We start from the raw sequence: 25988 nt of genomic DNA, 5'->3' as shown, positions 1-25988 counted from the left end.
TTGCAGGGAAGACGTTACATGACAAAACAAAATGATGTCACGAAACAAATGCACATTGCTTAACTTAGTCATCACCACTCGACTTATTCAGTGACTTAACTTGGCTTGATCACTAGTTGCATTGCAACCTGACCCCATCTTGTTTTCACCTACTGTTCACAAGTGCCACTTTCCAGCAGGTATAATGAGAAAGGAATCAGGAACTGCACACTCATTTTGTATTTTTCCTTAATCTAGCCCAGACATGTGGTGCTAATTGTAAACCCTAGGACTCACCTGGTTTCTATGCTTCAAAAGAGCACTGGGTGGTATTTCAGATCACCTAATTGAAGGAGCTGTAAGAATTTCTTATTATGGAGAGGGATTATGGTTCTCTCCTTATTCTACAGCAGGAGAGGACACGTATATAGGTCCAATGCAGGGCTATCACACTGATTACCTGATCCCTGTTCCCATCAGTATCAGCAGCAGAGAACCTCATACAATTACCCTTCTCTCCACACGTGACATTCAGTGTTAGCGCCCTCACCTCTAAGCCAGAGGTTTGTGGGTTCAAATCTCCACTCCATGGATGTGAGCCTAAAACCTAGGCTGGCATTCATGTGCTGAGGGAATGCTGCAGATGCTGTCTATCGGGTGAGGCCATAACTGAGCCCTTGTCTGTCCTATGAGTTGGATGTAAAAGATTCCTATGGTATTATTTTGAAAGTAAACAAAGGAATTCTCCATGGTATCCTGGTCAATATCCAGCTCTCAATCAACATCACATTGACATTTTTGCGTACTTGATGTGCACAAAATATAAAGTATTTCTCTTTTACTCTGGAACCTTGGCATTGTGTATAAGAATGAAGCAAACTGGATGTGTGATTTGTGTTGAATTTGTAGCTGGAGGTTCTTAGCATGGTAGTTTAGGAGCAAAAGGATATAAGCATAGGTATAAGCCAGTTTAACAGAATCATAGAAACTTACAGCACAGAAGGAGGCCAGTCAGCCCATTGTGTCTGTTGCTGGCTCTTCAAACAGCAGGTGTGATGAACTACATACCTGCTTTAAATTGGTAATCTTGTAAAATCCTCACCCTCAAGGGCCTGTCCAACTACCTTTTAAAATTATTTATGGAATGAGCTACCAGCATATTTCCAAGTAGAGTACTCCAGATCCCAGCAGCTCTCTGAATGAACAAATTTCTCCTTCTCGCCACTGTAGATTAAATATCTTGTACACATTTTACAGGCTCCATTTTTTCAAAGTCTCAAAGGCTTTTCCATTTACTAGAACAGGTCGTGGAAATGCACTTTCTGAGAATGTGGTCAATTAATTTACTTCTTTATAACCAGAGAGAATTGCTACTCCTAGACCTGTGATCTTAGCCTTTATTGTCTATAATCTCCTACAACGATCAGGCACCTACATACAAGCTTGTTTCACTTTATTATTTTACAAACCTGGGGCAGAATTTTCCCCCCGTCGGGAGGGGAAGTTCAGGAGCGGGCGCATGGAGGTGCACCTCCGATCGGCGCCCCCAGTTGGGGGCACGCCGCCATTTTACGTGGGCGGGCCAATTAAGGCCAGCCCAGTGTGATGTCCGGCAGGAAGCGCGATGCGCTCCCTGTGTGGGCATTGTGGGGGCTGTTCCCTGAGCTGGGAGTGAGCATGCGTGTGAAAGAGCACACAGATCTCCCTGAGGCTAACTGCTGTCTCAGGGAGGATCAGCTCCAAATGTAAAAATGTTAAAAATAGAAACCTAAAGTTTTCCTGACATGTCCTCACATGAGTTGGGGCATGACCATTACTTTTGGTTAAACTATTATTAATTTTTAAAAAACCTACATGAAACCTCATCCCGCCTGTGGATGAGGTTTCACACTTTCTCTGAAGCCCGCCAGCACTCCCAGCTTGCCCACCAACCTTAAGGTTAGACAGGCAGGTCCACTAAAGACGTCAATGAGTTTGTCAGTGGCCTCAATTGGCCATTGACAGGTCGGTGGGTGCACAGCTGATTCGGCTGAGTCCCCGCTGACCTGAAAATGGAAATGACACAGGGTGACGTCGGAAGTTCCGCCCGATGTCATCCCACATCATTTTACATGTCGGCGAGCAGGCCCCGCCCCCTCCCCGCCCCACAGCCGACCAGGAAATCCAGCCCCTGATGATGTTGGAAACCGGGGTCAGAGACATTATCCTTATTTTATCGTTGGGGTAATTTACAATATTGGCAGAGACAAAGCATCCACTATCAGATGGGCATCTGTTATACACCTCAGCTGATTTTCGTATGCACTGACATTGAGTTAGCCTATAAAAAGCCACTTTATAAGTTCACCCAAGCATGGTGATGATGGAAATCTACTCCAAACAAGTTAACTAATTCTAAGGCCGGGATTTTCCGTTTGGCTGGGATGAAGCGGGGGGTCCACCCGTGATCAGACCAGTGCCTCCATTATACGCAGGTGGGCCAACTAGGACCTGCCCAGCATATTTCCCGACTCCCGTGGATAGCGGGAGTGCACCGGCCGCCGGGTCCAATGGCGACCCGGCATCATGTTTAGAAAAAGGCCTGGCAGCCTCCTGTAGGCTGCTCACAATGGCCAGTGGTAGGCCACAGCAGAGGGGCTGGGATGAGCAGGTCAGGCTGGAGGGTGGGCCAGCGGAGGGGGGGCCCAGTGTGCTCCCTGTTTTTCCGATGACTGCCTTGCTGCCCTTGTCGAAGAGGTGGCAGCACAGCAGGAGGTGTTGGTTCCCCAGGACAGGAGGAGGAGGTACCCCCCCCACACATGACCAAACGTGCCTGGGAGGTGGTGGCGGAGGTGGTGAGCTCCCGCGATGTGGTGCGGTGCACCTGGATCCAGTGCTTCAATGGCTTGTCGCGCTCTGGCAGGGTGAGTACCATGTCAGCATTGGGCATCTAATCCAGCAGGTAGCCTTACCCTCTGTGCTCCCCACCACCCTCCCCCCAGGTCTCAGTGTTGTGATTGCATTCAATCATTGAGGGCATTTTTCCTTTGCTGGGTGGGCAAACAGATAGTGCTGAGGTCAGCCTGAGTGGGTCATGAGGAGATGAGTTTTCCCCTGCAGCACGTGTTGATCTGAGTCCCACATGACTGGTCTGGGGGCAGCCTGGAGGAGCTGCACCCAGGCGCAGACTCAGAACTCCAGGACATGTCCTGTTCAAGGTGATGAGATGGTGGAAGGGGAGCCTCAAGGTGGCATGGCAACAAACCATCTGCTGCCCTCGACGCTGCATGTGTTTGTGCCTCCTAGCGATGGGAGAAATACCGTGTGGTTCCTAACGTGATGTAGGCAGCATGTGGCCAAGGGGGCAGTGGGGGCTGGAGTGCAGGCCGGGCATCTTTGTGTGAGTGATCGGCAGCTGCAGGGTGAGGAGGCACTGGAGCCCTGATATGTCCCACTCTGGTTGGGGTGGGCCGTGTGCGAACAGAGTCCAGGTACAATTTGCCCTAATCAATGCTCTTCTCTCATTTTCAGGAGAAGAATGTATAGAACACGGCCCAGCGTGTGAGGACTGGAGGCAGCCAGGCACAGCTCTCCATACCAAGCCGCTTCGAGCAGGAGGCCCTTGAACTGGAGAGACGCCATGTACCCAGGTCTACTGGTGTCGGTGAGGCTGGGGTGGGACCACCAGGTATTTTAGCTCAACAGTGAGGTCAGCATTGTCCTCCAAACAGCCATAGCACTGATGTTGTTATATTAGTTATTGTTGCAACATTGCTGGGCCATTGGTTATGGAAGGTTGAGCGCATAATGAGCCAGGGGAACATGGATACACATTGACATTGTCTCCACGTTAACTGATCCACTGTCCTTCTGCTTCCTTTCAGCATCATCGGAGCAGGGCTGGGAGGAGGAGCAGCAGATGCCCCCTCTCACACCTGAGGGCCCTGAAGCCTCACCAGTGTCACACCATCTCTGCCAGGCAGGCACCAGCGCAGATACTAGCACCTCGGTGAGAGTTAGAACATCGGCTACTGTCCCGGGGCACAGCGGTGAGGGCACTTCACAGTTGCTGGAGGAGCTGGCAGAGACAGAGAGTGCCCATGGTGCCAGCAGTCGGAGGACAGCAGGGGATCAGACACATGCTCAGTCGGGGCCTGATGATGTGTCTCTGGGGTCATCCACGATGCAGCAGCTGCAGGAAATGTGGCCGGGTGTGTGGGAGCATCTGGTGGAGATACATGAGGCTGTGCTTGGCTTTGTCTCCATGGTGGAGGGGTCTACTTGGACCCTCACTGAAGCAATGAGCCTCATGCCCGAGCGCCAAGCGTCTTCCATGGAGAGAGTGGCGACTCTTGTGGAGAGGCTCCTCCAGGAGACCCATCAGGGTTCCCTGGCGATGTGCTCTGACCACGTAGCCCTCACATTGGCATTGACCTCAGCTGGTCAGTGCCAGTGTGGGAGATGGTCTGGGCACCAAGTTTCCCAGCTCAGTGCCCATCCATCTACAGCGAGCAGGGAGGTCCGAAGATACCTCACGTCAGTGCAGCAGCTGCCTGGAATCTCTGCGGGCACCTCTCAGGGCGCTCCGGATGAGGGCAGCAGCTCCTCCTCCCCTCTCTCAGTGACTGTATCATCCAGTGAGGCTGCAACGACTGGGGAGGTGCCAGCTGTGGAACTGGCCACTCCCTCCCAGGCGGGACCAGCACAGGCTCCACAGGCCAGAGGACGATCGCCAGGGTCATTGAGGCCAACAGGACAGCAGAGTCAGCAGCTGTCTCAGATCCCACTCCCAGCGAGGGGGCAGCACCAAGACGTAGCACCCGGAAATGTAAAACATAAGGCAGCTTAGGCACACCACGGGTTTTTCACTGGTGCTTTTGTGTTGACCTGAGATGAGGTCCTTATGATTACTTTTTGATTGTTAACACTATTGTTTTCCATTTGTGATAAGTTCTTCTGCTTCACACATTAAATGCCACATGTGCGACCATAGCTGAGGGTGCCTGTGTATGTGTATGTTTAAGAAAAGTGTAATGAGTGATTTGTTGGACATTCAGCTTGATTTACAAGGCCCTTAGTCAGTGCTGCTGACCTGGCAGATTTTGCACTCAGGTGTCGAGTACCAAGGCAGCAGTCCAGGCTTGTCCTGGAGGTCCATCTGTGGTTTGCTAGCTGAAGATTCGTTGGATTAAAGCCACCCTAGTGTCTCTGCCTTCCTGGAGTATGCCCGGGTCAGCGTCTACCCCCTCAGCATTTCCCTGTGCCTGCTCATCCTCGGACTCACCACTGGACTCATCATGTGCAGCCACAGCCACTGTATCTACATCTTCATCGTCCACTGTGTCCCCCCTTTCCAGCGCAAGATTGTGGAGAGCGCAGCATGCAACCACTATCACAGAGACATGATCTGGGGGGTACTGGAGTGCGCCCCCTGAGTGGTCCAGGCATCGGAAGCGCATCTTGAGAAGACCAATGGCTCTCTCCACCACAGCCCTTGTGGAGACCTGGCTCCTATTGTACCGCTGCTCAGCTTCTGTTCTTGGATGGTGGAGAGGCATCATGAGCCACCTTCTGAGGGGATAGCCCTTGTCACCCAGCAGCCATCCATCCAGCCGGGCTGGAGCACTGAAGAGCCCCGGCACCTGGGAGTGTCTGAGGATGTAGGCGTCGTGGAAGCTGCCTGGGTACCTTGCACAGACTTGTAGAATCAGCATCCTGTGGTCACACACTATCTGCACGTTCATGGAGTGGAAGCCCTTCCTGTTGATGAAGGCACCGGGCTCACCTGCTGGTGCCTTGATGGCCACATGTGTACAGTCTATAGCACCCTGGACACGGGGGAAGCCAGCAATGGTCGTGAAGCCTCTGGCTCACTGTGTCTGACTTGCCTGGTCCCAGCGGAAGTGGATGAAGGTCAATGCCCGTCTGAACAGAGCGTTTGTAACCTGCTTGACACAAGTGTGGACAGCTGATTGGGAGACCCCGCAAAGATCACCCACCGAGCCCTGGAAGGAGCCAGAGGCATAGAAGTTGAGGGCAACTGTGACCTTCAGAGCCACTGGCATGGGGTGTCCACCCTCACAGTTAGGGAAGATCTCAGGGCCAATCATCTGACAGATATAGTTGACTGTCTCCTTGGAGAGTCGGAGTCTCCTTCGGCACTGCACCTCAGACATATTGAGGTAGCTGCTTCACCGCCTGTAAACCCTGGCAGCAGGATAGTGGCGTCTTCTGCGGCCCCTTCCACCTTGGACAACCTCTTAGCCCTACGCCCCTTGTGCCTGCACCTGTCCTCCCAAAGGTGGCTCCCCTGGAAGCTGAATGTGCACTCCTGGCCTCCTCCCCCTTCTGGCCCTCCCTTACTCCTCAGAGGAGCTGGCTCCAGAGGACAGATCAGCTCCCATTCTCAGGCTAAGGGAAGGCTTCCTGAAACCTGTAGGTCTAGAAAAGATTCTACACTGCAGAGTGCTGACCTGAGGGTTACGGGTCCAGAAAAAGCTGCTGGGGTGCGTTCTGAAGTACTGCAGATCACACAGGCAAGTTTGAAAAACTTTCAGCAATAAATACTTCACGGGACAGATTCATGACCCCACTGAGCCCTCTTATCCCGCCTGTGGATGAGGTTTATACAAATGTGTCCTACCCGCTTACCCGTTGCGCCTGTGCGCTGACCTGAAGATCACACGGGCACCGAAAAATCGGCGTCAATTGAAGACCAAAGGGCCTTTAGTAGCCAGTTAATTAATGGCCGGCGTGCATCGGACTCCATTGCGCACCCGCACAGTGAAATACCACAATGGCACGCGGTGACAAAGTCTGCTCTAAGAATTTTACAGGGAATTCCTTTACCAGTGTCACGATCACACCCTTGACAAGTCATTTCAAATTTGTGTTTGAGTGATTTAAATTTTGAAAGTTATAGCCATACATTAATGAACATAGTTTCATTTTTGTTTTTATTCATTTTTCATTTACATAATGGAACAAATTTATCCTGGCCTTTCTCAGCAATGCACATTGAGTGACAAATTCTGCCCCCTTCTGTTCATTTAACATCAGCAATCCATTCAGGTGCACAATGATGCACAGGGAAAATCTGGATAGAGGGAATGGTCAAATCCGATAGCCTTGGGCACACACTCCTTATTACTGACATCGGAAACTCAGAAAACCACAAATATATTTTTAATGACATAAGGAAAATGTCATCTGCTTGCAAACCGCTTGTATTGACACCTGAGTGAGTAATAGTGCACCAACCTGAGTGTACACCTAGGAGAAACGTGAAAGCAACTCAGAGTGGACAGCCATTCCTCTGAACATTATCAGTTGCCCAACTTAAGTTGGGGGTGGGTGGGAATTAACAACTACAAATTAATATTAACATTTCTGAAATTCATTCTGTTTGAGATGAATTAAATTCAAAATTGGGTTTTTTTTGACAGCAAAGAATTTAAGTATGACGGTAAATAGATTTGTTTCCAATCACTTGGCAGTCACTTGACTAGAAATTGTTAGAGGGAGTAGCGTCATTTATTAAACTCATTGAAAAATTAACATTTTACAGTTCACCTGTACCATATTCTGTAGACAACTTAAAAAGTGATGCTGTGGGCAGGATGAAGTTTGCGATTGTCTGATCTGAAATCTCGTACTTTCCTTACAGTGAACAGCGCCGGTGTTAATGTGACACTTTTTCCACAGATCACAACAGGTACTGAAAAAGTAGTTCCTTGAAAATATTAAAGATGTAAGAGGGCTGATGTTGAAATTCAATATTTCAGATGCCCCAGAAACTGCTGTTGTGATTTATCACGGACTCATACAAAATAGGAGGCTATTCTGCCTATCGTGCTTCTGCTGGCACAATGAGAGAATTATTCAATTAGCCCATCTATCGTGCTCTTTCTGCATAGCCCTGGAAACATCCTCATTTTAAATATAATTCCAATCCCTTTTTGAAAGTTACCATTGAATCTGCTTCCATCACCTTTTCAGGTAGCGCATTCCCGATCGTAACAACTCTCTGAGTAAAAGAAACTTCTCATCTCCCCTCAAATTCTTTGCTAATTACCCTAACTTCATGACTTCTGGCTACCAATCATTTTGCCAGTAGAATCTGTTTCTCCTTATTTACTTTCTCAAATCTAGTTACAACTTTGATAACTGCTATTAAATTTCTTCCTAATCCTTTCTGCTCAAAGGAGAAAAATCTCTATTCATTCCACGTCCTTTGTGCCAGTCAGAATGTTGTGGGTTGATCTCCCATTCCGGGGACCTAAGGACAAAATCTAAGCGGTGCCAAGGAAATCTGTCACTGTTGGAGGTGCTGTGTTTTGGATAAGATGTTAAACCACTGCAGTGTCGACCCTCCCACGTGGACTGAGAAGACCCCATGATACTATTTTGAAGATGAACAGAGGGTTTGTCCCTGGTTTCCTGACCAATATTTATCCAACTACCAAAAGCACTAAAATGTCTCTTTATTATCGTACAGCTGTCAATGGGGCCATGCTTGCACAACTTGCCTGCCAGGCTTCCTATGGCACCACAGTGACTAAATTTCACAAAGATCTCCTGCCAGGATGATTGCCGCTCCAACAACACTCAGGGAGCTGGACACCATCCAGGACAAAGCAGCCGGCTTGATTGGCACCCCATGCGCCACCTTCAACATCCACTCTCTCCGCCACTGATGCACTGTGGCAGCCGTGCATCTACAAGTTGAATTGCATCAACTTACCAAGGCACCTTTGACAACCTGTGACCCCTACCACATAGAAGGACAAGGGAAGCAAGTAGATGGGAACACCGCCACCTTCAAGTTCCCCTCCAAGCCACACATCATCCTGACTTGGAACGATGACACCATTACTTCACTGTCGTTGGGTCAAAATCCTGGAACTCCCTCTCTAGCAGCACTGTGGGTGTACCTAAATACATGGACTGTAGCGGTTGAAGAAGGCGGCTCACCACCACCTTCTCAAGGGCAATTATGGATAGATTATAAAAATACCAGCCGATCCAGCAACGTCCACTTCCCATGAAAGAATAATAATAAAAATAAAATTTGCTGAAAGCTGTTTTGTGATGTCTTGATATCTGATGTCCTGATACCCTGATATGTCCTGAAAACATATCATTTTCAATAATCACCTACAATGTCCAAGTTTTTACAGTTCAGTTTGGTGTTGGTAATAACTATAATTTACAACCTTGATTATGTTGGAATCCATGGTCCAGAGCCATTATCCATATTGGGGATAATGTGCAACATCAGCAGAGACGGAGAGTTTGCAGTATCAGAGTGACAGCTGTTATGTTTCTCGGCTGACTTTCTTATCCACTGGCCTTGGGCTGTTTTATAAAAAATCACTCCAATATATTAGATGCAAAACTTCCACATCTGGCCTAACTGCTTGTAACTTTTTAATAACGTAGAAATAATATTAATATTTCTCAAAGTGATTATCTTTGGGCAAAAATGCAAAACCAGACTTCTAACAACAAAGTTCTAACAAAATGTTGGACTGGGAGTAGATGTTGCCTCCAATCAGTCCAGACAGTACATGTAATTTGGTGTGCACATTGTTGGGGGAGATAGTCTGGATCTAATAAACCAATGAATAATTGAAAATTTATAATTCATTATCCACAGGGCACACAACAGACACTGAAAATGGGCTTTTTGAAAATATTAAGAATATAAGAAACCTGATTTTGAAGTTGAATTTTTAAGAATTAAGAATCAACCCAGCATGCATATTCTGGCTCCTTGAAAGAGTAGTTGTATTTAGTCCCCGATCCTTGTCTTTTGTCTGTACCCATGTAAGACCATCATCCTCAAGGACCTTTCCAACTCCCTATCAAAATTATTTACAGAATGAGCTTCTACCCCCATTTTGTGTAGAGTTTTCCAGGTTCTAGCAAATTTCTGAGTGAAGAAATTTCTCCTCCTTTCCCCCTGTGATCTAATATCTTGTTCATTTTTTACAGGCACTACTTTCTTGAATGTTACAGCATCTTCTCAATCAAACACAACAGGTACTGAAAATGTGCTTTCTGAGAATGTGGTATTTATAGTTAATTGTTGAAAATCAGAGAGAACTGCTGGAATGTTGGTCCGGTGATGCTAATTTGAACTACATGGATTGTGAAAGAGCCATGTTGTGGTTGAGTGCCTTTTATGGACGTAGCATTAATTGTCTATAATCTCCAGCAGTGATCAAGCACTTACAGTCAAGCTTGGTGTCACCTAATAACTGTAGCTTTTCAACCTTGATTACATTAGAGTCCATGGGCTGCAGCTATTATCCATATAAAGCAACTGGGGGTAATTTGCAACAACATCAGAGACTGAGAGTTTGCTGAATCAGAGTGACATCTGTTGTATTTCTCAACCGATTGTTTCATCCACTGACTTTGGGCTGGTTTATAAAAGGGCACTGTGGTAAAATGGAGTACCATGTACCTTTATGAGAATGCAAGTGGACTGACCTGTGACAGTATGGACCAATCAATGGCAACTACAGAGGCATGAGGAAGGAGCTGGCCAGAATTTGGAGATGAGGCTAGCAGGAAAGACAGTGGAACAGCAATGACAGGAGTTTCTGGAAGTAATTTGGGAGACACAGCAAAAATTCATCCCTATGAAGAAGAAGCATACTAAAGGAAGAACGAGGCAACCATGGCTGACAAGGGAATTCAGGGACAGCATAAAAGTTAAAGAGAAAGCATACAATGCGGCAAAGAGCAGTGGGAAACCAGGGGATTGGGAAGCCTACAAAGACCAACAGAGGACAACAAAAAAAGAAAGAAGGAGGGAGAAGATTAAGTATGAGGATAAACTAGCCAGTAATATAAAAGAAGATTGCAAGAGTTTTCTTTAGATATATAAAGGGTAAGAGAGAGGCAAAAGTGGACATTGGGCCACTGGAAAATGACGCTAGAGAAGTAGTAGTGGGCAGCAAAGAAATGGTGGAGGAACTGAATAGGTACTTTGCGTCAGTCTTCACGGTGGAAGATACGAGTGACATCCCCAAAGTTCAAGAGAGTCGGGGGGCAGAGGTGAGTATGGTGGCCATTACCAAGGAGAAGGTGCTAGGAAAACTGAAAGGTCTGAAGGTGGATAAATCACCTGGACCAGATGGATTACACCTCAGCGTTCTGAAGGAGATAGCTGAAGAGATAGTGGAGGCGTTAGTGGTGATCTTTCAGGAATCACTGGAGTCAGGGAGGGTCCCAGAGGACTGGAAAATCGCTAATGTAACCCCCCCTGTTTAAGAAGGGAATGAGGCAAAAGATAGGAAATTACAGGCCGATTAGCCTGACCTCGGTCGTTGGTATGATTTTAGAGTCCATTATTAAGGATGAGATTTCAGAATACTTGGAAGTGCATGGTAAAATCGGGCAAACTCAGCATGGTTTAATCAAGGGGAGGTCATGCCTGACAAATCTGTTAGAATTCTTTGAGGAGGTAATGAGTAGGTTAGACAAAGGAGAGCCAATGAATGTTATCTACTTGGACTTCCAGAAGGCCTTTAACAAGGTGCCGCACAGGAGGCTGCTCAGTAAGATAAGAGCCCATGGTGTTAGAGGCAAGGTACTAGCATGGATAGAAGATTGGCTGTCTGGCAGGAGGCAGAGAGTGGGGATAAGGGGGTCCTTCTCAGGATGGCAGCCTGTGACTAGTGGAGTTCCACAGTGGTCAGTGTTGAGACCACAACTTTTCACTTTATACATTAATGATCTAGATGAAGGAACTGAGGGCATCTTGGCTAAGTTTGCAGATGATACAAAGATATGTGGAGGGACAGGTAGTATTGAGGAGGCGGGGAGGCTGCAGAAGGATTTGGACAGGTTAGGAGAATGGGCAAAGAAGTGGCAGATGGAATACAACGTGGGGAAGTGTGAGGTCATGCACTTTGGTAGAAAGAATAGAGGCATAGACTATTTTCTAAATGGGGAGAGAATTCAGAAATCTGGAGTGCAAAGGGACTTAGAAGTCCTAGTCCAGGATTCTCTTAAGGTTAACTTGCAGGTTGAGTCGGTAGTTAGGAAGGCAAATGCAATGTTGGCATTTATTTCAAGAGGATTAAAATATAAAAGCAGGGATGTGCTGCTGTAAGGCTCTGGTCAGACCACATTTAGAATATTGTGAACAATTTTGGGCCCCGTATCTCAGGAAGGATGTGCTGGCCCTGGAGAGGGTCCAGAGGAGGTTCATGAGAACGATCCCAGGAATGAAAGGCTTAACAAATGAGGACTCTGGGTCTATACTCGATGGAGGTTAGAAGGATGATTGAAAGTTACAGAATACTGAAAGGCCTGGATAAAGTGAACGTGGGGAAGATGTTTTCATTACTAGGAGAGACTAGGACCTGAGGGCACAACCTCAGAGTAAAGGGAAGACCTTTTAGAACAGAGATGAGGAGAAACTTCTTTAGCCAGAGAGTGGTGAATCTATGGAATTCATTGCCACAGAAGGCTGTGGAGGCCAGGTCATTGAGTGTATTTAAGACCGAGATAGATAGGTTCTTGATTGGTAAGGGGATCAAAGGTTACAGGGAGAAGGCGGGAGAATGGGGTTGAGAAACTTATCAGCCATGATTGAATGGCGGAGCAGACTCGATGGGCCGAATGGCCTAATTTCTGCTCCTATGTCTTATGGTCTTATGGTATAGTGTGAGCTGCTGGTTAAATGTAAGTCTAAAGCTGGAGGTGGTTGTGGGAGCACACAAGGATTTAGTGCTCTGCCTTCTGTTGCAATAAATAATCAAAGTTTGTTCTTATGTCGATCTCTCTCCGTTACTGATAACGAGCATCAACTAACAGGAGTATATGAAGGTGTGCAAATTGAGTTTACTCGACTGCTGAACTCAGACTCAACACGTAAAGGCACTCCAATAGGTTAGCCCTGCACCACGTTCAGATAGGAATCTACATCAGACACAACTGCTTGCAATCTTTTTACAGGGAATCCCTTTATGAATACTACCACCTCACCTGCGACAGGGTAGTGGCAAATAGGTGGCCAAAAGATTTAAATTTTGGAAATGATAGCCGTACATTAATGAACATAGTTTCGTTGCTGTTTACATGACGGAATAAAGGTACTTGTGATCCTTCTCGCCAATGCACATTGATTGACAAATTCTGCCCCCTCCATTTATTTGCCCTCTGCATCTTCATTAAGGTGCGCAACGATACATATGGAAAGCCTACACACAGAGAGTATTGGATTATCATGGACTCTTATCGCTGAAATGGGAAATTCAGGAAACCACTAACATATTTTTGAAAAAACACAAAATGTTATCTGCTTGCAAGCAGCATGTATTTACACTGGAGGGGGGGTAACAGTGCATCAATCTGATTGTGTACTTTGTAGATATCAGAAGGCAACTCAAAGTGGACAGCCTATCCTCTGAACATTATCAGCTGTACAATTTTAGTGTGTGTGTGTGTGTGGGAGGGAGGGGTGCTGGGGGGGTGCAGAGCTGTATTGTCTTATCACTGGTCTTTTGTCACTGGTACTGGAAACTCAGATAAACAAAACATTCATTACACAGAGAGAAAAAAATGAAAGCAGCTTGTAAATAACATGCATTGACATCATAGGGAGAAATGATCCACCAAAGTGAGTGCATAGTTTGTTGATGTGTGGACAATGTAGACAGCCATTCCTCTGAACATCACCAGTGGCACAATTTTAATTGGGGGGGATTAATACCATTGGAATGGTATTAAAATTTCTGAAAATGATGTTGCTTGGGCAAAATTAAATTCAATATCAGACTTTAAATAACAAAAATGTCTATGGGAAGAATTTTCGGGTGGGTGAGTGTCGGGTGGGTGGTCACTGCGCTTCATTTAGATTTTCAGTTTGGCGGGTGCGTAGCTGAGTTGGCTGTGCGAAGAGCACAGCGGCCTTCACATTTTTCATGGAACCTCATCCACAGGGGCGGATGAGGTTTCATGAAGGGTTTATTAATTAAGCAAAGAATTGTCAAACATTTGAGAAACATGTCCCAGCTCATGTGACAGTGAGGGAACATGTCAAAATAATTTTTTTCTGACTTTAATAAAAACTTACATTCCGAAATTAATCTCCCTGAGGCAGCTCCGTGCCTCAGGGAGATTTCAGCTCTTTCGTGCACATGCGCAAAAGAGCGCAGGCCCCGATTCAGGGAGTCCCACCCCACCGCCCGCACAAGGAACGCTCAGCGCTTCCGGGCATGCGCCTTAATTGGCCCACCCACATAAAATGGCAGCATGGCCCCAATCAGGTTTGCACCCGTCCCCATGCAACCCCCCCAACTGGGGGAAATTTCTGCCCTATGTTTCTCTGGCAATCGCTGTTGCTTCTAATCAGTACAGACAAGATGCATGGAAACAACACCAGCTCCAAGTTAAGCCAAACACCATCCTGACTTGGAACTACAACACTGTTCCTTCACTGTCGCTAGGACAAAATTCTGAAACTCCCTCCCTGTCAGCTCTGTGGGCGTACCTATACCACACATGTGTAAGAAACCTGATTTTGAAATTGCACAATAAGAATTAAGAATCAAGCAGGACAGAAAGATGCTATCCGGCCCATTGTGCATGATCTGGCTCTTGAAAGAAAAGCCGTACGTAATCTTTTGTCTGAACACTTGTAAGGCCCTCACCCCCAAGGACCTGTCTAATTCCACCACCATTTTGTGCTGAGTATTCCAGAGCCCATGATTTTCTGAGTGAAGCAATTTCTCCTCATCTGCTGTCGGAATCTAACTAATATCTTGTTCATTTTTTACAGGCACTACTTTTTTCAATGTTACAACATCTACTCCAACAAACGCACCAGGTACTGGAATTGTGCTTTCCGAGAATCTGTTGCTTTAAGTTAGTTGTTTATAATCAGAGAGAACTCTGAATGCTGGTCCAGTGATGCTAATCTGAACCACATGAATTGTGAAAGTGTTGGACGCCTCTTATAGATGTAGAATTCATGAAGGCCTCCACTTTCAGTCCTGAAAAGTACCCAGCCTACCTCAGATTATCCTGGAAGGGTAAGGTACCTCAAAAACGTGAGCAAGTGGTGATGCTATCCATTTCACCCTGCTCATTTACAGTAGCAACACGAGTGGTGTTAATCATTAACAGGATGCTGCCGTTAAGCCAAAAAGACGTTCTGCCTATCAGACAAACGAGTAACGTGGTATATGAATTTCAGTGCCGGTGTGAATCTAAGTATGTAGGCATACAGCCCATAGACTAGTGGGTTGTATCAAATAGGATGTTCTTCAGCTGTTATAACAGGCAAGGTACTGACTGTACCAAACCAGCTCAACTCAAGACATGGTGTCCAACATTAGATGTGATTCTGCGACCGGACAAAATTTGCTAAACAATCCTGAGTGTGCTAAGAACGACGCTGACAACCAATTTAAGATTATCAGTCGGGCTCGCAATGTGGTACACTTATGTGTGCTGAAGCTACATATATTAATATACAAGCACCTGTTCTTTGCAGACATAAATGACATGTACACATATTGGGTCTGTTTCAAACTAAACAGAATAGGTGTCAGCCATTCTCTGGTTCATTCCCCAGGGCAGGCCTTGACCAATCAGGGTCAAAATACCAGGTTTGAATTTAAACAAGGCTTGGCAGTTAAATGCCAGTCATCACTTAACTGGTGCATTCTCTATGGCAATGCATGTACCAATCAGAGACCACTTGCCAACTAATCAGCAATCTCTTCTCGTGAAGTATAAATTATTGTTTCCTTTACGTGTGATATTCTTGCAAATTATCCTGATGTGTGCAAGATGAAAAGCTTCAACAACGTGTTTTTTTTCAGCAATATTCAGAATTCATTCTCTATAATCTCCTCCAATGATGAAGCATTTACAGTCAAGCTTGATGTCAACTTATAACTAAGGCTTTTACAACCTTGATTGCACTGGATGGCCCGGAGATATTATCCATATAATACAATTGGGGGTAATTTGCAGCATCAGCAGGGACAGAGAGTTTGCAAAATCAGAATGATGCCCGTTATATCTCTCAGTCAATTTTCCTATCCACTCATTTTGTGCTGGTTTGTAAAAGAGAACGCTGATAGGTTAGCCCCCTGCTCGGTGCAGATGGAAATCTCCCACATCTGATCGAACCACTTGTAACCTTTATACAGGGAATTCCTTGATGAATACTACCATCTCACCTGTGACAGGTAGTGGAAAATAGGTGGTCAAAAGATATAAACTTTGCAAATGATAGCTGTACATCAATGAACATAGTTTCATTTTTGTTTACATGGGACAAGTGTACTTGTGATCCTTTTCACCAATGCACATTGATTGACAAATCTTCCCTCTCTGTTCAGTTATCATGTACATCTCCATTAAAGATGCACAATGATACGCAGGGAATGGACGCAGAGAGAGTAATAGATTGTCACACAATCTTTGTCACTGATATAGGAAACTCAGAACATCACTAATATATTTTCCAAAAAATACAAAGTAAATGTCATCTGACTGCAAACAGCTTGTATTGACACCAGGGGGAGCAAGGGTGCATCAGCCTGAGTGCAGATTTCGTAAATGTGTGAGAGCAACTCAAAGTGAACAGCCAGCCATTCCTCTGAACGTTATCAGTTGCACAATTTGTGTGTGTGTTGGGGTTTGAGATTGCACTAATAACTTCAAATTCCTGTTAACGTTTCTGAAATTCATTCTGTTTGGGTTGAATTAAATCGAAGGTTGGGTTTTTGACAACAAAGAGTCTAATTACGACAGCAAGAAGCTTTGTTTCCAATCTGAACAGTCAAGGCAGTGAATTGGCTGCAGGAACAGTTGGAGCGAATAGCGTCATTTATTAAATTCATTGTAAAAATTTAACATTTTACAATTCAATCATTTAGTTGTTTACTTGTACCATAATCTGTGGACAATTTAAAAACTGTAAACAGGATGAAGCTTGTGATTTTGTGTTCTGAAATCTCTTACTTTCCTTGCAGTGAGCAGCGCTGGTGTTAATGTGACACCTTCTCCACAGATCACAACAGGTACTGAAAATGTGCTCTTTGAAAATATTAAAAATGTAAGAAACCTGATATTGAAATTCAATATTTCAGGTGCACCAGAAACTGCCATTGTGACTTAATGTAGAACCATACCCAACAGAGGGAAGCTATTCAGTATATCAAGCCTCTACTGGTATTAGCCCATCTATCGTGCTCTTTCTGCATAGTCCTGGAAACATTTCCATTTTAAATATAATTCCAATCCCTTTTTGAAAGTTACCATTGAATCTGCTTCCATCGCCTTTTCAGGTAGCGCATTCCCGGTCGTAACAACTCTCTGAGTAAAAGAAACTTCTCATCTCCCCTCAAATTCTTCGCTAATTACCCTAACTTCACGACTTCTGGCTACCAATCTTTCTGCCAGTAGAAACTGTTTCTCCTTATTTACTTTCTCAAAGCCAGTCATAACTTAGATCACTGCTGTTAAATTTCTTCCTAATCCTTTCTGCTGAGAGGAGAGCGATCTCTATTTATTCCATGTTCTTTGTGCCAGTCAGAAGGTTATGGATTGATGTCGCATTCCTTCAGGCAAAATCTAAGCGATACTGAGGGAGTGTGTCACTGTCAGAGGTGCTGTCTTTTGGAAGAGATGTTAAATCACTGTGGTCTGCCCCCCAACATAAATTGAGAAGATCCCCATGATACTATTTTGAAGATGAACAGAGGCGTTCTCTCTGGTTTCCTGACCAATATTTATCCAACTACCAACATTACTAAAATGTCTCTCTATTATCGTACTGCTGTATGTGGGGCCAAGTTGTGTACCGCATGACTGTCAGGTTTCCTACATTAAAACAGTGACTGGGCTTCACAAATATTATAATTTACTATGAAGTACTTTGTGATGCCCTGATGCCATGAAAAGATATCATAAATGTAAATGTTTCTCTTTTCTTTTACATTCTGCAACCTCGGCTCTCTATATGAGAATGAATCAAAACGTATGCGATTTGTGGTGAATTCATTTCTGGTATTTCTCAGCATGGGGGTATGAGTAGCTGCAGAAACAAGATTCAGAGAATTATAGAAACTTACAGAAGGAAATCATTTGTCCCAGTGCGCTCTGTTGGCTCGTTGAAAGTGCAGTTTAATGTAACATCGTCGCTGTAGCCCTTTAAGATCCTCATCGACAAGTTCCTGTCCAATCATTTACAAAATATGTTTCCACCACCATTTTGGATTGAGTGTTCCAGATCCTGACAAATCTCTGAGTTGAGGAATTTCTACTCCTCTCCCCTTGTGATCTAAAATCTTGTTAATTTTTTCTTACAGGCACTACTTTCTTCAATGTTACAGCATCTTCTCCATCAAACACAACAGGTACTGGAAATGTGCTTTCTGGGAATGTAGTGGTTTAAGATAGTCAGTTATGGCTGCTAGAACAATGGTCCAGTGATGCTAATCTCAAGTACATGTATTGTGAAAATGCCATGTTGAGGTTGGATGCCGCTTATAGATGTACATCTTTGATTGTGGCCTTTAATGTCTACAATTTCCTACAATGTCCAAGTTCTTACCATAAAACTCGGTGCCAGTAACTATACTTAACAACTTTAATTGCACTGGAATCCATGGGTCAGAACCACTATCCAGAAAATACAATTGAGGTAATTTACAGCATCAACAGAGGCAGAAAGCTTGCAGTATTATATCAGCACCTGTTAGCTGATTTTCCTATCCAATGACTTTGGATTGGTTTATGAAAGACCACTCCGATAGTTAGTCCCACATACTGTGCAGATGGAAAGCTATCATATTTGACAAAACCACTTGGAATTTTTTCACAGAGAATCCCTGTTCTGCCATCTCACCTGTGACATAAGATTAAAATCTTGCAAGTGACAGTTAGATGTTAACGGACAAAGTTTGATTTTGTTTACATGACTCCTTCTCACCAATGCACATTGATTGACAAATTCTGTCCATCTGTCCATTTGCCATCAGCATCTCCTTAAAGATGCACAATGATACACAAGAAAGGTCTGGACAAATAGACTCATAGTCAGATCAAATTGTCACGTCACGCACCCATTGTCACCGGTACTGCAAATTCAGAAACACCAATATAAGTGAGAAAAAAAGTCAACTGCTTGTAAATGAAATGAGGGTGAAGCCATACATAAAAGTGAGTGCGTAGTTGGTAGAAGTGTGGAAGAAACTAAGACTGTCATTTCTCTGAACATCAACAATGTCATGACCTTAATGCATGAGGATAAATTGACTTTGATTTAATATTAAAATTGTGCAACAATTTCTATTTAAAAGTAGTCGTTTTGCAACAAGAACTTTCAGTTTGACTGGGAATAGATGTTGCTTTCTCTCAGTACAGACAAGGCTATAACTTTGTTGCAGAAACTGTTGGAAGGAATAATCTGGATCTATTAAACACATGAAGAATTTTACAATATAATCCTTCAGTAAATCGATGTGCGAACACAGTTTTTCTATGCTATAATCTGTGGGAATTTTACAAAGTAATGTTAATTGTCTGATGGGAAATCTTGTACTTTCATTACAGCGAACATTATTAATGGGACATCCACTCCACAGAGCACAACAGGTACTGAAAATGTGCACTTTGCTAATATTAAGAACATTAAAAAAACAGATGTTGAATTTAAGTATTTATGAAGAACCAGAAACTGCTGTTGGGAGTTACCAAAGAATCACACAAGACAGAATGCAGCCATTCAGCTCATTACCTGGTCTTGAAAGAACATCCAATTACATCTATATCCCTGCTCTTGCCCATCAGCCCTGGACTATTTTCATTCTTAACCAGATGAGGAGCAGTGAAATGACTCCCCTATTCTCCCACTCCTTGTTTGACTGGAATTGGGTTTGTTTTCTTTTTAAGAATTTAGAGAGGATGTGCTTTGCCAATTCTGTAAGTGTCCCACTATTTACGTGTTGAGGTTATAGAGAATCACTCGGACAGTGTTCTTAGCTTAAACAAAGAATGAGATAAGTTTATTTAAACTATTCCCAAGTTTAAAAAAATAAGAAAAACACAACACTATTCATAATGTCACACACGTTCATCCCTTCCCACACCAGCCCTGATGAAGGAGTAAGAGGATAGGCCTATAAGGATTTTACAGTACATGCAAGAAAAAATGGAGTGTACAGTTAGCTTTCCTTGATTGGTCTTGATATCGTGATTTAACGTTGCAACCGTTTAGCTTGGCTGTTCTTTGGGATACAGCTGTATGGAGGAGATTTCCACAACCTAAAAGATCTTGGTTCACAGTCATTTTCTTCTCAGGGTGGTCACTTTACAAACCAGATGCAGAACTTCCAGAGGTAGAGTGAGAGAGAGAGAGGAGGCACACAGCTGCAAAAGCCTATTTCAGTATATCATTGTCCTTTTCACTTCTTCCTCTCCCCTGACTGAAAAGGGTTCCCTTTGAATACCTTACTGGTTGTATATTCCAAAGGGTCTTGATTAGCTCGTGTCTGCTGCAGTTATTGTTTCAGAACAGGTAATTGAGTTTTGATCTCTCATCTCAGAAAGATTTGCAAAGTCTCAGTGTGGTGTGAATAGTCAGGAGGTGGGGTCTTTCACACTCTACAATTCATTCCAACTTTGAGGAATGTGAAATGTAATTTGTAGCAGCTCAGCCTGTCTGGGCTGTTTAAAAAAAAACACAATCGCCTGTTTAGGGTTCCAATTTAAAATTCAGCCAGTGGAAAAATCAGATCTTCAAAAACGCATCCTAGTGATAATAACCAAATTTCTTTTGAAAGTTACAATTTAATCTGTATCCACCACCTCCTCAGGCAGCATATTCTTGATAATAGCAAAACCTCTTTGGCTGTTTTGCTAATTTCCTTCAAATTATGGCCTTCGGTTACTGCCAATCTAGCCAGTTTCTCCTTATTAAATCTCGCAAGCCATTTATAGTTTTGAATAGCTCTATTAAATCTCCTATTAACCTTCTCTGCTCTGGGGAAAACAACTCAAGTTTCTCTGGTTTCCCCAAGTTCTTGCTACCAGCCAGAAGGTTGTGGGTTGATGTCCCATCACAGACAAAATCTAGGCAGTATGAGGGGAATGCAGCACTCCAGAGGTGCTGTCTTTTGGGTAAGATGTTAAACCACTGCTTTGTCTGCCTCTCAGGTGTATGGAGAAGATGGACAGACACTATTTTGTAGATAAACAGAGGAGTTAACCCTAGCTTCCTGACCGATGTTTATTTATCCTTTGACCAACATTGCTTGCACAAGATATCTGGCTATTATTATGTTGTTGTTTGTGGGACCATACTGCACATAAATTAACTGCTGCATTTCTTACATTACAACTGTGACTTGGCTTCAAGAGTGTTTTGTTGGCTGTAAAGCTCTCTGTGATGGTAACATAGAAACATAGAAAATAGAAATAGGAGTAGGTGATTCAGCCCTTCGAGCCTGCTCTGCCATTCAATAAGATCATGGCTGATCCTCTATCTCAACGCAATATTCCTGCTCTCTCCTCATATCCCTTGATGCCTTTAGAGTCTAGAAATCTATCTGTTTCCTTTTTAAATATATTCAATGACTTGGCATCCAAAGCCCTCTGTGGTAGAGAATTCCATAGGTTCACCACCCTCTGAGTGAAGACGTTTCTCCTCATCTCAGCCCTAAATGGCCCATCCTGTATCCTGAGACTGTGACCCCTTGTTCTAGATCCCCCAGCCAGAGTAATCATCATCCCTGCATCCACTCTGTCCGGCTCTGTCAGAATTTTATACGTTTCAATGAGATCCCCTCTCATTCTTCTAAACTCCAGTGGGTACAGGTCTAGTCGGCCCCATCTCTCCTAATACGACAATCCTGCCATCCCAGGAATCAGTCTGGTGAACCTTCACTGCACTCCCTGTGTGGCAAGTATATCCTTTCTTAGGTAAGGAGGCCAAAATTGCACATAATACTCCAGGTGTGGTCTCACCAAGGCCCTGTATAACTACAGTAAGACATCCTTGCTTCTATACTCAAGTCCTCTTGCAATGAAGGCCAACATACCATTTGCCTTCGTAACTGCTTACTGCACCTGCTTGCTTGCTTTCAGTGACTGGTGTACAAGGACACCCAGGTCCCTTTGTCATGTCCCAATCTATCACCATTTAAATAATACTCTGCCATTCTGTTCCTTCTACCAAAGTAGATAACTTCACACTTATCCACATTATATTGCATCTGCTATTTATTTGCCTGCTCACTCAACTCATCTAAATCGCCTTGAAGCCTTGAACAGTTATAACATTGTTATATAAAGACAAGTCTTTCTTTTTCATTCTGGAACACTGGCACATTTTCTATATGAATTAACCAAGCTGTCCATGTGATGCGTGGTGGATTTATTGCTGGAGTTTCTCAACACAATCATTCAGAAACAAAGGGATATGAGAATATGCAGTGACCAGTTAAATAGAATCATAAAAACCTGCAGTGCTGTGGGAGCCCATTCACCTATTGTGCCCACACTGCTTCTGCACAAAATGGTTGTAATTAACCCCACATCCCTGCTTAATGTCTGGAACCATTCAAGTTCCCCATCCTCAAGAACCAGCTGCACTCCCAATCAAACTTATTTACGGATAGAGAGACAACTGTTTCTTTCAGGTGGAACATTCCAGATCCCTACAAATCTCTGAGTGAAGAAATTTCCCCTCATTTCCCCTTGGGATCCAATATCTTCTATACCTTTTACAGGCACAATTTTTTTTTCAATGTTACAACATCTTCTCCAGTGGAAGCAACAGGTGGTAGAAATGTGCTTCCTGAGAGTGTTAAATTAGTTGCTTAATCCCAGAGTCAGCTGCTGGAAAGATAGTCTTGTGATGCCAATCTCAGCTGTATGAATTGTTAAAGTGCCATGTTGAGGTTGGATGCCTCTTATGGATGTGATCTTGTGATTACAGCCTTTATAGCCTATAATCTCCTACAATGATCAGACAGTTAATAACAAGCTTGGTGTTAGCCAACAATTATCCTTTAAAGCCTTGATGACATCAGATACCCATCAGCTGAAGCCATTATTGTATTATACATCTGGGGTAGTTTACAGCATCACTGGAACTTGGCCTAAATAGCCAAGTGGTTATGGTACTGGGTTTGTAACCCCAAGATCAAAAGTTCAAATCTCACCATAGCAAATTATGAAACAATGTAACTTCATCTGACACAGATGGAAACGTGTTTGTACTTGAAGGAGTTACAACATCACTGGAGGTGGAGAGCTTGAAGTATCGATTCAGCGTCTGTTATATTATTCACAGACCTTGAGCTGGTTTATAGAAGGCCACTCCAATAGGTTAGTCCCATGCGTGGTGAAGATGGAAAAATACCACAAGCAATCCAATCTCTTGTGAATCTTTTTACAGAGAAATTCTTAATAAATGCCACCATCTCACCTGTATAATTGTAAATAGGATTACCTGGAAAAACTCAGCAGGTCTGGCAGCATCGGCGGGGAAGAAAAGAGTTGACGTTTTGAGTCCTCATGACCCTTCAACAGAACTGAGTGAATATTAGGAGGGGGGTGAAATATAAGCCTATTTCCATTATTTTTAAATCTTTTATGCCCTGCTAGTCTTTCCACCCCACCCCCACTAGAGCTGTACCTTAAGTGCCCTGCCATCCATTCTTAATTAGCACATTCGTTTAGATAATATCACCACCTTCAACACCTCTGTGTTCCTTTATCTGTGACATCGTTTGATTATCTGCTCCTATCACTGTTTGCTTGTTCCTATAACCACACCACCCTCCCCCACTTCTCTCTCCCCGCCCCCCCTCCCCCACCTTAAATCAGCTTACATTTCACCCCTCTCCTAATATTCACTCAAGTTCTGTCGAAGGGTCATGAGGACTCGAAACGTCAACTCTTTTCTTCTCGCCGATGCTGCCGGACCTGCTGAGTTTTTCCAGGTAATTCTGTCTTTGTTTTGGATTTCCAGCATCCCCGCAGTTTTTTGTTTTTATAATTGTAAATAGGGTTTGAGAGATTTAAATTTTGAAAGTGACAGCCACACATTAATGGACAAATTTGATTTTTGTGTACGTGTCTGTACAAATGTACTTGTTATCCTTGGGCAAAAGTTTTAGCTTGGCAGGCGGGCACGCTCTGTGTGCCAACGTCAATGTGTAGCCGTGCGATAGACCGACTGGCGGGCGTGTGCCAGAGCTGGCAGTGTGCCCGCCGACAATTCAAAGGCCTGGTAAGCCCATTAAGTTATCAATTGTCCTTAATGCTTCACTGCCCATTCCACCTAACTGTTGACGGACAGGCAACAAGGCCAAGCGGCCTTTGCATTTATTTGGAAACCTCATCCACGGGCGGGATGAAGTTTCCAAAAGCAAATAAAAATGAAATGAAAACTTCGATTTTTAATTAAAAACATGTTCCTGCTCGCGGGGAGAAGTTTTAGGTCAGTGAGCAAGGGCGGGGCCTGCTCGCTGACGTGTAGAATGATGCGGGATGGCGTTGGGTGTGCGTCCCAGCGTTCCGACTCGGCTGGCGCACTCGCCGACCTGTCAACGGCCACTTAAGGCCATTAATAAAGGAATGGACCTGCCCGTCCAACCTTAAGGTTGGCGGGCAAACGAAGAGCCCAGGCGGGCTTCAGAAAAAACACGAAACCACGGGCGGGTTGAGGTTTCGTGAGAGATTTAAAATGTTGCAGAAATTTTTAAATAAGAGTAATGGACATGTCCCAGCTCGTATGAAAGTGTCACATGAGGGGACACATCAACAATTTTTTTTCTCATCTTTATTCAATGTTTGAAACCTGAGCGAATCTCCCTAAGGCAGCATTTTGCTCTTTCACGCACTTACACACTCCCAGCCCAGGGAACCCCCCTCCCCCACCCACCCCCCCCGCCAACCCCGCACCAGCTTAGCACTTCCTGGCACATGTCATGCTGGGTGGGCCGATTAAGGCCCGCCCATGTAAAATGGCGGCGCACCCCCGACCTGGGGCACCGATCAGGAACTCGCCCGCTCACACCCACTCCCCTTTTCAAGTATTTCTCCAATTCCCTTTTGAAAGTTACAACAGAATCTGCTTTTCAGGCTGCGGACTCGAAACTGTATCAACACACTGCATAAAATTAATTTCTCCTCATCCCCACTCTAATTCTTTGGGTAATAAGCAAAAATCCATATCCTCTTGTTACTGAGCAGTCTGGCAGTGGCTACAGTTAGCTATAGTGAACACAACATTTAATGTGTATAATCTCCTGCAATGTCCAAGCTCTGACAGTCAAGTTCAGCATCATCTAATGACTACATTTTACAAATTGATGGCATTTTAAATCTTGGGCCCAGACTCTTAGCAAAGTGATACGCTTGGGGGTAATTTGCAACATCAGCAGAGGTGAAGAGCTTGCACTGTCAGCCTGGAACCTGTTAGATACTTAAGCCAATTTTCTTATCCTCTGATGTTCTTTACAAGGCCACTGTGCTATGTTAGCTCCCAGGGCCAATGTAAATGGAAACCTATCACATCCAACTAAAATGCTTGTAATCTTTTTACAGGGAAATCCCTTACCACTATCGCCACCTCACCTGTGACAGGTAATCGCAAATAGTTATTTGAGAGATTAACATTTATGAGCAAAGTTTGATTTTGCTAATATGTCTGTACTAATGTATCTGTCTTTCTCACCTGGCAAAATACCAATACACTTCATCGTAGCGCAACATTCAGTCAACTGCTTGTAAATGATGTATCTGGTCGCCAGACGGGGAAATAGTGTATAAACATGAGAGTATAGTTTGTAGATGTGTGGAAGATAGTCCAGGAAATTGCTGATGTGACTTATTATAGAATCATAGGGACAGAAGGAGGCTATTCAGTTCATGATGCCTCTGCCAGCCCTTAATGCTTGTACTTTCCCCATACGCCTGTAAGTTTTTCCATTTCAAGTATTCTGATACATTAAAATCAGCTTCCACTGATTTGTCAGGCA

General features: G+C 44.3%; 1 protein-coding gene across 9 annotated transcripts in view; it reads left to right on the top strand.

Annotated features, from left to right (window-relative positions):
- Positions 1 to 25988, top strand: part of LOC121290681 (adhesion G-protein coupled receptor G2-like) — a 188868-nt gene that overhangs the window by 89246 nt on the left and 73634 nt on the right. For 7 of the 9 annotated variants that reach the window (XR_005945862.1, XM_041211460.1, XM_041211459.1 and 4 more), the window contains 7 exons: positions 7625 to 7672; positions 9955 to 10002; positions 14759 to 14806; positions 16968 to 17015; positions 18306 to 18353; positions 19552 to 19593; positions 25555 to 25593. Coding sequence is in view for 8 of the 9 variants with exons in the window: in XM_041211460.1 (XP_041067394.1) it covers positions 7625 to 7672; positions 9955 to 10002; positions 14759 to 14806; positions 16968 to 17015; positions 18306 to 18353; positions 19552 to 19593; positions 25555 to 25593 (321 nt within the window). In the remaining variant the exon portion in view is untranslated. The remainder of the gene's footprint in view (positions 1 to 7624; positions 7673 to 9954; positions 10003 to 14758; positions 14807 to 16967; positions 17016 to 18305; positions 18354 to 19551; positions 19594 to 25554; positions 25594 to 25988) is intronic. The other 2 variants (XM_041211461.1, XM_041211457.1) reach the window with 1 other exon arrangement.

This window comes from Carcharodon carcharias, chromosome 18 (genome assembly GCF_017639515.1).
Source record: "Carcharodon carcharias isolate sCarCar2 chromosome 18, sCarCar2.pri, whole genome shotgun sequence".
NCBI lineage: Eukaryota > Metazoa > Chordata > Chondrichthyes > Lamniformes > Lamnidae > Carcharodon > Carcharodon carcharias.
This window is presented reverse-complemented; position numbering and strand designations above follow the sequence as displayed.